Source organism: Delphinus delphis, chromosome 3 (genome assembly GCF_949987515.2).
Source record: "Delphinus delphis chromosome 3, mDelDel1.2, whole genome shotgun sequence".
Taxonomy (NCBI): Eukaryota; Metazoa; Chordata; class Mammalia; order Artiodactyla; family Delphinidae; genus Delphinus; species Delphinus delphis.
Genome location: NC_082685.1, coordinates 16,058,477 through 16,075,190, shown reverse-complemented (window position 1 = coordinate 16,075,190; position 16,714 = coordinate 16,058,477). Strand labels below are relative to the sequence as shown.

The 16,714-nt window shown below is 43.9% G+C and overlaps 1 protein-coding gene across 2 annotated transcripts in view; it reads left to right on the top strand.

Annotated features, from left to right (window-relative positions):
• ZNF496 (zinc finger protein 496) overlaps window positions 1-16,714 on the top strand; it is a 39,857-nt gene that overhangs the window by 16,358 nt on the left and 6,785 nt on the right. The window contains exons 7-9 of one of the 2 annotated variants that reach the window (XM_060008164.1): window positions 11,736-11,847; window positions 12,390-12,497; window positions 13,603-13,716. In XM_060008164.1, the coding sequence (XP_059864147.1) occupies window positions 11,736-11,847; window positions 12,390-12,497; window positions 13,603-13,716 (334 nt within the window). Of the gene's footprint in view, window positions 1-11,714; window positions 11,848-12,389; window positions 12,498-13,602; window positions 13,717-16,714 lie in introns of both variants that reach the window. The other variant, XM_060008163.1, reaches the window with a different exon arrangement.

Genomic DNA, 16,714 nt, shown 5'->3' with positions numbered 1-16,714 from the left:
TGTCATTTAGCATATGCTGATGTATTACAAGGGGCATATAATGAGGCTCAAGGTACACTGGAAGTCAGATCTTCCACCATCTTGGGCCTAGTAGGTTCTAACCGGTTTTTGTGGTATCCTGTTCTTCTTAATGGTTGTGTCATTTTTTTAATGGTTGTGCCCTTCCCGCTTCCTTCCTGTCTCAGTTGCTCTAGGTATTAAATATACATAACTTTACATCCCCTCCCCCTCCTCCTTTTATAATACAATTGATTTAAATAGTTTGTCTACATACATTTAGAACCACGTCAGACATTTACAACCGTGTCAGACAATGTTATAACTGGTGCTTCAACTATCAAATATTTATTTAGAAAACTTAAAAAGGAGGAGGGCAGCCTATCGCCTTCGCTCATATTTTGACTTAACTTTTTCCTCTCTTCCTTTCTTATGTTCCATAGTTCCTTCTCTTATTGTTTCCTTTCTGTTTAGAGAATTTTCTTTAGCCATTCTTTTAGGATAAGTCCGCTGTTGCAAATGTACCTTTTTTTTTTTTTTGGCAGCGTTGGGTCTTCATTGCTGTGCATGGGTTTTCTCTAGTTGCCTCGAGCGGGGGCTACTCTTCGTTGTGGTGCGCGGGCTTCTCATCGCGGTGGCTTCTCTTGTTGCGGAGCACGGCTCTAGGCATTCGGGCTTCAGTAGTTGTGGCGCACGGGCTTAGTTGCTCCGCGGCAGGTGGGATCTTCCCGGACCAGGGATCGAACCCATGTCCCCTGCATTGGCAGGTGGATTCTTAACCACTGTGCCATCAGGAAAGTCCACAAATGTACCTTTTTTTGATTCATTTGAAAATGTCTTGGACTTCTGAGGGGGGTTGGGAGTTCCAGCTCCCCATGTGGTCTCCATTGATACAGTCTGTGTTGGGGTGGTGTGGGGGAAGGACTGTTACTAGTCAGCAGGGATGGAAGTCCCAGCTCTCTGCTTGGCCTTGGCCTTCTCTGAGACCACCAGTGGGGGTGCTGGGGCACTTCATTGCAGCCCAGTGAGGGTGGGAGTCTAGGCTCCCACCCATTCTCTGCTAGCATGAACGAGGTTGGGGGCCATGTTTTTTTGTGGTGCTTGGCTGGACTAGAGCGGTTATTGTGTGTCTAGCTACTTTCCTGGTCCTGTGGCTGAGAGAACAGGCTTTTGTTAGGGTTGTATTTTTATCTGTGCCTGTTGGTATTTTGGGGTCACCAGCTCCTTCAGCTTCAAGTTTTTATATATGAGGCAGAAAGAAAAATCCAGGGTACTCAGCACTCTGTTGTTCCTCGCTGTATTGTCTGAGGTCCCTAGCTGGTGTGCCTTCCTCTTTCCACCTTTCAGAAAGTTTGCTGTGTTTTTTTAATATATAATTTCCTGGGGTTTTAATTATACTCAGTGGGGGGAATTAAAGGAATGTATGTCTGCTCCATCTTCGAGAAGGCAGCAGAAGTCTCCTCTGAAACTTTAATTTTAAATGGACATATTTATTTCCCCCACCCATTCTTGTTATAAAAATTGGCAAGATTTAGAAAGTGAAAGGATATTACATGTTTCCAGTTATCTGAGAAGATCTCTGAGTGTCTTGATGAACTTCCTTCTTTTCTCTGCTGTTTTGTTTGTGCCTTTCTAGGATCATATGCTGTATTGAGTCCTGTGTGTATGCTTTGTCTCCAGTGTGTATGTAGGCATTTCTCCATATGATATAAAAGCTCCCTGGGTATCCTGCTAAGTGGCTGTGTCAGATTGTCAGTGATTGGAGCATCATTGATCCATTTCCCGGGACCTGGGACTTGGGTTTGCTTACGTGATGCTGTGAACATCCGTGCCCACCGTGTTTTGTTCCTGTCGCAGTTTGGGGTAGATTCACAGACACCTATCCAAGGCTTACGGGGAAAAACAGCCATATCTGTTTTGAAAAATACGTACCTGCCAGTTTTTTCTTCAGAATCTTCAGAACCAGACACCTCTGCAGTGCTGTCTTAGAGCACTGACTTCTTTCATATTTCACCAATAGTGGCAGTTACCATCTTTTTCTCATTAAGAGACTAGTCAGGGAGGAAAAAAACTTTTTCTTCTACTCTCTAAGGTTCAGTGGCTGGGAAACTGCAAGTCGAGCTGATAAAAGACAGATTAACAGGTGAAAAATATTTATTTTATATGGCTATGGGGTGCCTCACAGAAATGAAAGGAAAACTAGAAGGCAGTCAGACCCAGAGAATTATACTATTTTAACTACAGGCAATACATTTATGGAGAAATGACAAGACAAAGAGGATTTTGAGCTTCAAGGGCTGGTAAATTGTGGGAAGGTAAGCTATATGTTGAAACGAATGGAAGATAAAGGTTATTTAGTTAAATTTGTTATGCTGTCTCTGGGCTGATAAAGAGTCTAGAGTTATGTCTGGTTATTAAGAGTCACATTGCCCACCCTGGTAGGAGGGGAGGAGTCCTTCACAAAGGAAAATTCACAAAGGAAAATTTACGCCCTGCCTTTAGGCAAGTAGGGGGAGGGTACTTCTTCTGCAGTCTTTCTGTTTCTCCATTGCCTACAGCTCAAAACAGCCCTTAGGCCAAAGTGGCATATTTTGGAGTGGTGTATTCTTAACCCCTTCAAGACCAACATCAAGTTCTTTGCTGCAAGCCCTTGTGAGGAGAGCCTGTGGCTTCCTGAGGCTTGTCTTCCACTCTGTGGAACTTGTCTTGGACAGGCTTCCCCCACACTGGCCTCTGACTAGCAGTAAAGCCACTTAAGGGCTGATAACTGTAGGCTCTCAGGCTCCACCCCAGACCTGCAGGGGCATAATGTGCATTTTTACCAGGATGCTTGAGTGATTGATATGTACATTCAAATTTGAGAAGCCCAGTTCCAAACGGATTCATCTTTAGAAAGTTTTAAAATATTATATTTATTTTTATTTTTAACTTTTGCTTTCGCATTAATATCAAGCTTGGGGGAGACTGCCAGAATAGAAATACTGCAAATACTCTTCACTTTAATTCCCGCATTCTCTGTCACTATCTCTCTCCCTCTCCCTCCTCCCTCTCTCTCTCTCTTACTCTGTCTCTGTCTCAGCCCCAACGCCCCCCCCCCATTTTTTTTCCTGAATCTTTAGGGAGTTATATGCAGACATTCTTCCCCTTTTATCTCTTTGTTCATGCCAAGGGAGCATATTTCCTAAAAGCAAGGGTATTTGCTTACATAACCATAATACAGTTACTACATTCTGGAAATTCAACATTAAAATAATAGTCACAGAGCATCATGCTTCCCAATTATTAGTTGTCCTATGTGCAACATTTTCTCCTTAGAATTTCTGTTTGTCGCGGCATCAGTAGTTCTGAAGAGTGAAGATTAGTTGTAATGGCAGACTCTGCTCAGATAGGTTCTAACACGATGAGATTCAGGTTACACGTTTTGGTGAGAGTGCCAGGCTGGGTTGTCTTTCCCCATGTGTCACATCGAGGGCCCTGAAGTGGTGTTCCCCATATGGATCATGTAAGCTCTGATCTCTGGGGTAAGGGTCTCAGGTGGTTTTTTTGTGTGTGTTTTTTTTTTTTTAATAAAATTATTTATTTATTTATTTTTGGCCACATTGGGTCTTTGTTGCTGCACGAGGGCATTCTCTAGTTGCAGCGAGCGGGGGCTACTCTTCATTGCGGTGTGCGGGCTTCTCATTGCCGTGGCTTCTCTTGTTGAGGATCATGGGCTCTAGGCACACGGGCGTCAGTAGTTGTGGCACGTGGGCTCAGTAGTTGTGGCTCGCGGGCTCGGTAGTTGTGGCATACAGGCTTAGTTGCTCCGCGGCACGTGGGATCTTCCCAGACCAGGGCTCGAATCCGTGTCCCCTGCATTGGTAGGCGGATTCTTAACCACTGCACCACCAGGGAAGTCCCTCTTGGGTGGTAATTAAATACGACATATATACATATATAAGTTATGTATAATTGTTCCATATTTGTTTATTTTTATATTAACATTTTTTTAAATCTTCACCATAATGATGACCGAAAATGGTCTCTATATTTTTACTTCTTTTAATCTGTTTTTTGAGCTATAATTTGCATATACCTATTTTAAGTGCAAAGTTTAGAGAGTTTTGACAAGTGTCTACACATGTAACCATCACCCAGTCAAGATACAAAACATCTCCATCACCCCAGAAGTTCCCTTGTGCCCTTTTGCAATAAAACTTTGCTCTCCTGCCCATGTCAGCACTGATCTCCTTTTTGTCACAATAGATTTGTTCTTCCTGTTTTAAAATTTTACATAAGTGGGATCATATAGTATGTGGTCCTTGGTGTCAGGCTTCTCTTACTCAGCCCAGTATCAGTAGTTTGTCCCTTTTTATTGTTGAGTAGTATTCCATTGTATAACTACGTCACAGTTGGTTTATCCAGGGCAGTTCCCTGGTAGTCCAGTGGTTAGGACTCCATGCTCTCACTGCCGAGGGCAGGGAACTAAAATCCCGTAAGTCACGCAGGGCGGCCAAAACACACACACACACACACACACACACACACACACACACACACACACACACACACACACACACACACACACACACACGGTTGGCTTATCCATTGACCTGTTGGTGAATATTTGGGTCACTTCCACTTTTGGCTGTTATGAATGAAGTTTGTATGAGCATTCATATCCAAGTCTTTTTGTGGATGTATGTTTTCCTTTCTCTTGGGCAATTACCTAGGAGTGAAATTGTCACGGGGAAGTGTATATAATTAATTGTAGGAGAATTGGCTATTTTCTATAATGATTTAACCACTTAGACTCCTACCTGCAATGAATGAAAGTTTCAGTTTTTACACATCTTCACCATATCCTGACATTGTTATTTTAAAAAACATACTTTGGCTATTGAGGTGGATATCTCAATATGGTTTTGATTTGCATTTGTCTGTTGACTAATGAAGTTGGGTATCTTTTTATGTGCTTGTGGATCATTTCTCCATCTTTTGTGAGGTGTCCAACATTTTCCCTGCTTTTTGGGTTGCTTATCTTATTGTGTTTTAAGACATATATATTCTGGATAAAGTCCTTTGTCAGATATATGTATTAGGAATAGTTTCTACCAGTCTACAGCTTGCCTTTTCATTGTTTTAACGATGTCTTTTGAAGATTGGATATCTTCAATTTTAATGAGATTGAATTTATCAATTTTTTCTTCTATCATTTAATGCTTTTTGTGTCCTGTCTAACAAATCTTTGTCTACCCCAAGGCAACAGAGATTTTCCTACTGTGTGTTTTATAGTTCTATGTTTTACATTTAGGTCTTCGGTTCTTTTTTGTTGTTTTTGGTTGTGCTGCGTAGCACGTGGAATCTTTGTTCTGCAACCAGGGATCGAACCCGTGCCCCTGCAGTGGAAGCACGGGGTCTTAACCACTGGACTGCCAGGAAAGTCCCTTTGGTTCTTTTTTTTTTTTTTGACTGTGTTGGGTCTTTGTTGCTGTGCATGCGCTTTCTCTAGTTGCAGCGAGTTGTGGCTTCTCCTGTTGTGGAGCACGGGCTCTAGGTGCACGGGCTTAGTTGCTCTGCGGCATGTGGGATCTTCCCTGACCAGGGATCAAACCCGTGTCCCCTTCATTGGTAGGCGGATTCTTAACCACTGCACCCCTTTGGTTCCTTTTAAAATTATATTTTGTGTATTGTATGAGGTGTGGGGTTGTTTTTTTTTTTTTGATGTTGATATTTAGTTGTTTATCACCATTCACTGAAAAGATTTCCCTTTCTCCCATTGAATTGCCTTGGCACCTTTGTCAAAAATTGGTTGTCCACATATGTCTGGACATCTGGGCTCTACCTGGTACCCTGATTTATGTTTTGATCCTTTATGCCAAGAACACTATAACTTTATACTTAGTTTTGCAATTCGTAGTGAGTCCTCCAATTTGACTTTTGTTTTTCAAAGTTCTTTTGGCTACTCTAAGTGCTTTGTATGTCCTTATAAATTTTAGAATCAACACATCAATTAAAAATAAATAAATAAAGTCTCCTGGAGTTTTTATGTGGAATTGAACTGAATTTATAGATCATTATGGGGCAAACTGACATCTTAACATTTTGAAGTCTTCCCATCTAGGAACATGTTAAATCCTTCCATTTACTTAGTTCTTCAGTGTTTGGATGGGGTACATATTTGGTAAACATTTTCCTTAAGAATTTCATGACTTTTGATGCTATTGTAAGTGGTATGGTTTTTTAATATTTCATCTTCCACTTGTTCACATATAGAAATACAACTGATTTTTGTATACCGACCTTCTAACCAGCAACCTTGTTAATTTTACTTATTAGTATAGAAGCTTTTTTGAAGATTCCAGAGGATTTCTATGATTGGATTGTAAGAATTTTGGCCTCTAGGCTTGGGTGAAATTCATCACCTTTCTTTTTGAAACTTTATCAAAGTGAAGATTTTTTTTTTAATATATAAATTTATTTTTGGCTGCGTTGGGTCTTCATTGCTGTGCACAGGCTTTCTCTAGTTGTGGCGAGTGGGGGCTACTGTTTGTTGTGGTACAGGGGCTTCTCATTGCAGTGGCTTCTCTTTGTTGCAGAGCACGGGCACTAGAGTGCGTGGGCTCAGTGGTTGTGGCTCATGGGCTCTAGAGCGCAGGCTTAGTAGTTGTGGCGCACGGGCTTAGCTGCTCCGCGGCATGTGGGATCCTCCTGGACCAGGGCTAGAACCCATGTCCCTGCATTGGCAGGCGGATTCTCAACCACCGCACCACCAGGGAAGTCCCCAAAGTGAAGATTGATACTAGTCTTTTATATACATTTTTTCATGTACTAGTAAAGGTGAACTTTTTTTCGTATGTTTTAAAATATTTACTTTCTTGGTTCCCTCACCTTTTTTTATTGGGATGGAAAGCTTTTCCAATTGTGGTGTAAGGGCTCCATATATTTAAAGCACTCTTTGCCTTTCATAAGTGGTGTGCCTTTATTCCCAGTTTGTCATTTGTCTTTTAGTTTCATTCATGCTTTTTCATTACTGTGGATATTCATAATTTTTATGTGGAGTATCTGCCAATTCTTCATATGGCGTCTCTATTTCTAGTGCCTGAAAGCCTTTGTGGGGGTGGGGAGGCTTCCAGTTTTTTATTTTTATATTCTTTATGATCAAGGATCAGAATCTAGTTTTATTTCTAAGTAGTTAGCCAACTGTATCAGGCACATCAGATGAAAGTCATCTTTCTTTTTCCCCATTGATTAGGGTTCTGTTTTTTCCTGTAGATTAAAGTTTTAGGTATACCAAATTTTGTTTCTGGACTTTTTCTTCTCTTCTATGTTGGCCTGTTTTTGTTCCAAAGCCACATTTCTGATTTTGAAGCTCTTTTCTAAAATGGTCACCTTACTAATTTGTTGAACATTTTCTTGCAGTTCTTTATATTTCATTAATATTACTGGTTACTCATATCACCATAAAGCGATTGAAACACTTAGATTTTTTAAAAATTGAAATGGTGTTATCTTTTCTTTTATGATAGTGAAGTATATCCACAGTTGATAACAAGCTGGTTTTAAAAAAATAGGAAGAGCAACTCATTAGAAAATAGAAAAATAGGCAAAGAAAATAAGCGAGCATCTTAAGACAAAACCCAACTGGCCAATAAATTCATGAAGAGATGTTCATCGAGGTAAAGGGAGTTACGCTCCTGTGATTGCTTCATACCCACAGTGCTGCTAGAACCTTAAATATTTGACAGTGCCCAGTGTTGTTGGCAAAGGTGTATGGAAATAGGCGTGCCAACGTATTGCCAGTGGGAGCGTACTTTAGGTACTCCACTTGAAGAAAGATGTGGAAATACTTAATGTCGGTCAAGATGTATGTTCCCAATGTTCCCTCTGCACATCTACTCTGGAGGCACTGTTACACATGGATGGGGTGACAGAAGAGAGAGTTCACTGAGCTGGGAAAGACCTAAACATTATGACAGAAGAAATAATTCTATGAAATTGTATACATTAAAGTCAATGAACTAGACGTACGTATATCAACGTGAATAAATCTTAACTAGAATGGTGCATATAAGGCAAGTTTAACATTTAAATACTTACAAAACAGTGCTGTCATTTCAGGCTATATTTGGATGTAGTGGGAGTTTAAAAGCCATGCATAGAATATTAAACACCAAATCCAGAGTGCAGCTTCCCTCTAGGAAGGTCTGAGAGTGGGACTGGGGTCGGGAGAAGCTCAGAGGAGACCATAATCCTACCACACCCTTTCAAGGAAAACCTGAAGCAAAGACTGTTACCTATTAATAGTTCATACATCTTACTAGCGGGTACATGGGTATTTTATTTCAGGTGTTTTTGGTTGTTTTTTTGGCCGTACCACTCAGCTTGCAGGATCTTAGTTCCCCTACCAGGGATTGAATCTGGGCCACCGCAGTGAAAGCGCTGAGGTCCTAATCACTGGACCGCCAGGGAATTCCCCAGTTTTTAATACTATTAAAATATAAATGATACGTGCTTAGGTAGGTCTTCAGACGCTAGAGAAAAGCATAAAGAAGAAAAGAAGCCTCACATATGATTCTGCAAAACATTGTGTTCTATGCTCTTTACACACATGTTTGCATACATCTCTAATGATTTCCTTAGAAACATTTCCTAGAAATAGAATTACTGGATCACAGTGTATGCTTCTGCTACATTCTCCCAAATATTGTTCAGAAATGTGCAGTTATTTCCAACCGTGTATAAAGGCCTGTTTTCCTACATCCCTAAGTACCCAGGGGAGTATCACACTTTTAATCTTTTCTGATCGAATGGACTGGGGCAAAAAAAAGTATAAATAAGTAATTGTAAACATATGCCTGTGGTAACATAAACATACGACTGTTGAATTTTATTTATATCCCAGATGACTGACATTTTAAGACAATGTATGTTTAGCAAGATTTCTAGGGGCCCATTAGAAAGCTTTTAACCCAGCAATTCCCAATCTTGACCTCTTGTCACAGTCACCCGTGAAACTCTTCAAAATATTTTTCCTTGAAAGGGTAATGCTATTTCATAATTCAGAAGACAGTAGGTGATATTACTGAACCAATATTAAATTTCTCGGTTGTAGAGCAGTTTTTTTTTTCTTTTTTAATATATTCATTTATTTATTCATTTAAGAAACATTTATTGAAATCTGTTCTGTGCCAGGTATTGTGTTGGGCATTCAACGTACATTATCTCTTAGCCCTCACAATAATACCATCTATCTATCTATTTTTAGCAGTACTGTTATTATCAGTTAGCAGTACTATTATTTTTTTTCACACTCACACACTGTATTTTATTTTTACAAGAGATAAATAAACTGACACCAAGCATTGTAAATGGATGACCACAGCAAAAGCAACAATGATTGCAATTACCAAACACGAAACACACTCATACTATGTCATGATATTGACATTCAGTCCAGGAATCCTCCGCTGTAACAGCCCCTTTGCTTTGCAGTGAAAATTGATTTGTGTATTTTTTGCCTTGTAGAGCAGTCTCTTGACCATGGCTCTGTGGACATTTTGGCTGGGTGGTTCTTTGTCGAGTTGGGCCGTAGGGGTGTGTTGAGCAGCACCCTTGGCCTCCACCCACTCGATGCCAGTAGTGCCCACCCCTCAGTGGTGACAAAAATGTCTCCAGACATTGCCCGATATCCTCTGGGTACAGAATCAGTCCACTTGGTTGAGAGCCACTGTGCTAAAAGAATTGTGCTGATGTAGGAGAGTAACATCTTTCTTAGGAGATACACTCTGTCACATGTTGGGGTAACGACCTGTGATACCTGCAACTCCCCAGATATCCAGGAGAACGAGTGAACATACCCAATCACCATATATGTGAGAGGGGGAAATGTGACAAAAGGGCCACATGTTCATTTATTGACTCTAGTTGAACAGTGGTGTATCCTTCATGTTCATTGTATTACTCTCTAGGTTTAATTTAAAAAATTAAAAAGCACGTATGTGGGGGAGGAAGGGTCCAAAGGTACCAGAGGAGATGCATTGAAAATTCTCCTTACCCAGGTCCCCACCCACCCATCTACCCACCAACCCCCACAGCTGGCACCTGGCCCCTGGGCAACCGTATGGCAGTAACTGGTAATATTCCAGAGATTTAGCTGCAAGGACATGTGTTTAAAATATTGTCAATTCTTTTTCTTTTTTTTTTAAAAAAAAAGAAAAACAGATGTTAGTATATTATACAGAAGTACTGTGGGTTGCATTTTTACCCCCAAATTTTATTTTGAAGTCCTTTTCAATTAACTGTATAAAGGGCTTTTTTTTAAAAAGACAAAAAACAAACCCAAATGGAATTTTATTTTAAATGTTTTGTGATTGAAACACTTTGCAGAAAACCTGTGCTTGTTAAGCCAATATATAATGACATGCTTAGTAGAAATAATACGTGTATGTATTTCTGTTCTTCTGGGATTAGAAGGTACAAACAGAAATGTCAACTAGACCAGTAGTTGTTCATCTTTTCACTTTTTTTTTTTTTTGCGGTACGCGGCCCTCTCACTGTTGTGGCCTCTCCCATTGCAGAGCACAGGCTCCAGATGCGCAGGCTCAGTGGCCATGGCTCACGGGCCCAGCCGCTCCGCAGCATGTGGGATCTTCCCGGACCGGGGCACAAACCCGTGTCCCCTGCATCAGCAGGCGGACTCTCAACCACTGCACCACTGGGGAAGCCCCATCTTTTCACATTTTACTTCTCCCACATATTCTATCAGATGATCAAGTTTCCAGATTATTACGAACAAAACAAATAATTTTTCAATGACATTTACATATACCACCAATTGTCATATTAGTATTTAGAGGAAATTTGAGAACCTAGCTTCATGCTCTAACTGGCTAAGAATTACATTTCCATTTTGTAAATGACTTCTTTATTTTTGTGGACTCCCGGTATTATGTGGATATGCCATCATTTCAGAAATTAAAATTAATTTTTGACACATTCTCATGGTTTATAACACAGTGTAAGAAAAGTCTCCCTCCTGCACATAACCCCGGGGGTCCTAGCACCTTTTGCAGAAGCAACTGGCAGTCAAGACTTTTAGGTGCTGGGCACACAGGGACAATCTAGACAACCTCTGGCCGGGTGCTTTTCATGTAACAGTACACCTTGGAGGGCTTCCTACGCGGTACGGAGAAGCCCTTATTCTTTCTAACGAGGGTGTGATCAGGCCTTGTAGGATGTCCTGTAGCTTACTTAAATAGTTCTTTGTTGATGAGCATAGACCTTGTTTTCAGCTTTAACTATTATCTCTTATCATCAGTGCTGCAGCGAAGGAGCTCATACAGACCTCATGCTGCACATGTGAAAATAAACTGTAGAAATGGAATCTCTGCATCAAAGGGTGAACACGTGGGTAATCTGGTGGACATTTGCCTGCCTGGGAGTTGTGGGTTGCAGCCTCCCCAGCACTGTGTAGGAAGGCCTGTTCTGTACATCCTTGGCCACCCTGTGAGGCATTCACTGTTCGGATTCTGCCAAACCAGATGCATCCAAGGTGGGTCTCAGGCTAGAACTAGGGAATCAGTGTGAGCTCTGGAGCAGCCTGTCTGCTTTTTCTTCCTCCCATCTGCACATGTTGCTGGGCGCTCTGCCTCAACCCCGTCTTCCTTCCCACTTGTTTGTAGCATCCCTCCCCTAGCTTGTCCCTGGATTGAGGTGTACCTGTTCTGTGGTTTCAGAACCGGGTTTCTTCTTTCAAGGATATGATCTTCTGCTTCTCAGAAGAGGACTGGTCCCTTCTAGACCCTGCCCAGACTGGCTTCTACGGAGAGTTCATCATTGGGGAGGACTGCGGCGTCTCACTGCCTCCAGGTAAGACTTAACTCTCCTTCTCTCCTGAGACCAGGGATCTAGGGGGCCCATGTCTGACCTCACTGTTCACCCCCAAGCCCTGATGGGAGGTCACCTGTACACAGTGGCCCCAAGGCCACTCTGCAGGTTGACCATTGCCTGCTGCTGTGACGTGTAAGTTAGGCTTGTTAGCTGCCTGTTTTGCATACAAAACCAAATATAACTTGTATCCCTTGCATTTGCTTTTCTTCTGTCATTCTTGTCCTACGGATTTCTTCATTGCTGTTTTTCTGACAGGCCTGAAAGAGTTGCCCCAGGCCCACAGCTTCCCCTTTAGTGTCTTCCCTCCCCCTCCCTCTCCCTGCTTGCGCTGGTCTTTCCACTTCTCTGTGGCCCTGTGTGGCCCCTGTTGGTGTCATGGCCTGTCACATGTCCCTCCAACTTCTCTCTTCTCTACCTGTCCCAGAGTTGCCTGGGACAGGCAGCTTCTCTCTCCTCCCACCCTGGTTTCCTGTGGGAGCAGATCACTGATGAATGTGTATCCTTCCCTTTTCTGTGAATAGATGACCCAGCTGCCCAGCTGGATCTCTCCCAAGGAGAGGAGAATGAGCCACGTGTTCCAGAGTTGCAGGACCTCCAGGGGAAGGATGTGTCCCAGGTCTCCTACGCAGGTGAGTATTGATACCAGAACTTGGTGAATAGAGCGGGTTGGAAGGCCGCTGCCAGCCAGAGGCAGACCTGCTCCCTCTGCCAATTTTCTGCAGCCCTCTGTCACCACTGGACCATGTCTTGGTAGGACAAGTCTTGCCTCGTCCCTCATTCCTTACAGAAAGAATATGGGGATTTTAATTTTGCCAGGTGTGGGGATTGCACTTCATCAGCCAGGAACTAGGATGTAATAGGAATATCTTTCTCCTCTGCTATAACTGACACCTGGCTTGTGCTGACAACCCAGTGGCCCCTCTACCAGTGAGGTCACATGCTCTCCAGAGGTCAGGTAGGGGAGGAGGAGGGTGTGCCACCTCTTGGCCGGGCACTGGGCACAGTGCCTCTGGCCGCTTCACCTGTCTACTCCATCCAGCCACATACTGCAGGTAGTGTGAGGAAAGTGAGGCAGGGGGGTGGCGCTCGGGCTTGGTTGACATGACACAGTTCAGCAGCAGCATTTCCCAGCCCCCTCCCCACCCCCAGCTTTCCGTGTCACCAGAGCTTGTATCTGTAACCACTGTGCTGTAACGCCTCAAGATGTCTGCTCCTTCGGGGGAAAGAGTTCTGTACGGTGTCATCAGCAGACCCTTGACCCCTTCCCCTTTGGGACCTAAAGCTGGCACAGAGCAGGTCCGTATTTCACTCACTATCCCCACCGGGAACAAGCATCCAGGGCCTCTGGTGTGGCTAGCTTCCCATCCCGTCTCTACCCCAGCAGGCCCTGTCCAGGCTGCGTTTATGCAGCGTCTGCGTGGAGTACTGGAAATCCCACCACAGAAAATGGAAATGCCAGCAGGGATGGCAGTTACTTGTCCACAGTCAAGTGGAAGGGGCAGAACCAGGATCCACATTCCTCCTATCTAGCTTCAAAACCCACGTTCGTGGTGTTGGCCCATTTTGCCTGCAGATTCATTTGCTCAACAGACATTTACTGAGTGGCTGCCCTGAGAGGGAGCCTAGGCCTACTCTTGGATCACAGCCTGGCATCTGTTAAGATGCACCCCCCCACCCCCAGGTGGTGCTGCAGCTGCAGGGAAAATCAATGTTTTCATTTTCTTCTCTGGAAAGACTTCCCAAGTCTCCAGCCATTCCAGACAGAAGAAAGAAGGAAACGGGATGAGCCGCAGGTGCCGGAGTTCCAAATCTGCCAGCAGACGGTGCTCCCGCCAAGCACCTGCCCAGGTAAAGGAACGCCTGAGAGGGTGCGGGGGAGTGTGCCCCTGGCTGTGTGATGTGTGGCTTGAGTGTGCATATGTGTGTGTGTGGTGTGTATGCGAGCTTGTGTGTGCATGTAGCGTGGGGCTGTGATATGGCCTGTGGTGATGGCATGTGTGATGTATGTATAGTGTGTCTGGTGTGTTGCGTGTGTGAGCGTACGTGTGTGGTGTGTATGGTATGTGGCATCGTGTGGTATGCATGTGAGCATGTCTGCATGTGTGTGGGCATACACGTGTGAGTGTGGTGTTTATGTATGTGGTGCGTGTGTGGTGCGTGCATGTGTGTATGTCTGTGTGTGAATGTATGCGTGCATGGTGTGTGTGTGCGTGCATGCGTGTTGGGTATGTGTATACATTTGTGCTGGTGGTAGGTTCAGGAATTGAACTTTCTGAAGTTCCTGCTGACGGCTCCTTGCCAACTGCCTGCCCTAGTTTTGTTTTGCTAGGTTCTCTTCCAGCTCACTCGCAATCTGAGACCCTCCCCTCCTTTCCTTTCTCTTGTGGGTTGAGTCAGGGTGCTGATGTAGTGCTGTTGGCCACCTAGTTTGTGTATTTCTTCCCTGAGCAAGGAAGACCGGACTCCCCGGACAAAGTGTTGGAATTAGAGAACAGGTTTACAGCATGCTGAAAAGGGGCCCTCTGGAGAATGTGCTCCAACTGCCCTCGGCAGCATTTAGACTCCAAGTAATGCTGGTAAAAGTTGCCACCTCCAGAGGCGAAGACTAAAATCCCGCCATGTTTAATGTCGTCAGTGTTCAGCCATTCTTCCAAATATCACACCCGAGTCTCCGGTCCTTACTTGAACCCACTGTGTCATGGAGGACTTTTTGCAGCCATCCAGACTGACTCATGCACAATCCGTGATGCCTTTTGGAAGCAAGATTTGCATGATATTTTGGTGTTTCCACCTACCACCGTGCAGGGTTCATGACCATTTGTGTTCGCCCCCTCTCCTGTGTAGACAAAAGGGATTTTATGCTGATGTAAATCTACAGTCGGTCTACATGGGCAGTACTCCATCCCCACAAGCTTTGATGCTCACCCCTGGTTTTCTAAGGAGCTTGCTGAGGATGATTTTTCATGTGTAGCCCATTCTCAGTTCTGCCTGATGAAAGCTTGATTCTCGAGATACGTTTTGTTTTTGTGGCCACGAGGCATGTGGGATCTTAGCTCCCCGACCAGGGAGTGAACCTGCACCCCCTGCCTTGGAAGGTGAAGTCTTAACCACCGGACCGCCAGGGAAGTCCCTTGAGATGCATTTAGAATCCTCTTCCGCCTCTTCCTGCCCACAGCATGTCTCAGCCCTGGCAGCATCCTTATAGAATGTGGACAGTCATTAATCCCCAGTTTTTTAGCTCCACTCTCCCTCTGCTGGGCTCTGACACAGAATATACTTTGAAATGGCAAGAAGCTAAGGGTTGCTATCTGAGATCAGTGAGAGATGATAGATTGCAAAGAATAGGCACCATTTTTATTTTGGTGGCCTTGCCCACACTTCTGACAGCAGGTGAAGGGTCCACATCCACGCTCATGAGGGACCCTCCCAACTGGTTCCATTCGTGTCAGTCCAACCAGCACATTATAAAGCTGCCACTGCGATGGAATATCTTTTTTTTTAATTTATTTATTTTATTTTTTTTGCTGGGCGGGGGAACTGCGTTGGGTCTTCGTTGCTGTGCGCGGGCTTTCTCTAGGTGAGGTGAGCGGGGGCTACTCGTCATTTTGGTGCGCCGGCTTCCCACTGCAGCGGCTTCTCTTGTTGCGGAGCACGGGCTCTAGGCACGCGGGCTTCAGTAGTTGTGGCACACGGGCTCAGTAGTTGTGGCATGCAGGCTCTAGAGCGCAGGCTCAGTAGTTGTGGCGCACGGGCTTAGTTGCTCAGTGGCATGTGGGATCTTCCCGGACCAGGGCTCGAACCCATGTCCCCTGCATTGGCAGGTGGATTCTTAACTACTGCCCCACCAGGAAGCCCAGAATATCTTTTCTTGTTTATTGTGTTTTCTCTGTGAATTGCTTAGTTAATACTCTTTAGTCCTTTTTTTCTTTTTTGCCCCTTCCCCCTTCACATTTGGTAAGCTCTATGTCTTTATGTCCAAAGCACTGCACCAGTGTAAGGTCTTTACATGATTTGTGCATTATATCCTTACCGCACCTTCTGAGATAGATACTGTCTCAGCCAGCACAGGCTACTATAGCAAAATACCATAGAGGTATTTCCTATTAAACAATAGAAATTTATTTCTCACAGTTCTGGAGATTGAGAAGTCTGAGATCAAGTCAACAGCAGGTTCATTGTATGGTGAGGGCTCTCTTCCTGGGTTGTAGTTGACTGCCTTCTCCCTGTGTGCCTGTGTGACCTTTCCTCGGTGCATTCTCATGGAGACAGAGCCCTTGTCTCTTCCTCTTCTTATAAAGGTACTAATCCCATCACAAAGCTCCCACCTTCAAGACCTCATATAAACCTAATTACCTTCCAAAGGCCCCACCTCCCATACCATCACATTGGGAGTTAGTGCTTCGACATACAGATTCTGGGGGGGTACACAAACTCTTGGCCCATAACAGGTACTATGATAACAGGTCTCCATAACAGGTCTCCATTCTGCAGCTGGGACCCCCAAGCTGAAGTCTCTTGCCCAGGTAGCGTCTGACACTCACAGGCTGAGTATCAGACTGAGGATCTGAACCCATGTTATAGGGCTCCAGGCCCATGCTCTTAATTCCACATTCGCTTGCCTTTTCTAAGACTTAGTAGAAACTCAAAATTGTGGGGCTCAATCTGTTGCCTCTTAGTATTTGTACATAATTCCTCCTGTTTTTTAACTTTGTTTCTGTGGGTTTTTAGGACCCACATAAGGACTTTTTAGGACTTTTAGGACATAAATGGTTTTCTAAAAACGTTTTTAGTGTGTAAATGCAGTTCTTCATCTCTTTTTTGATTTTGTGTCTTGCTTAAGAAAGCC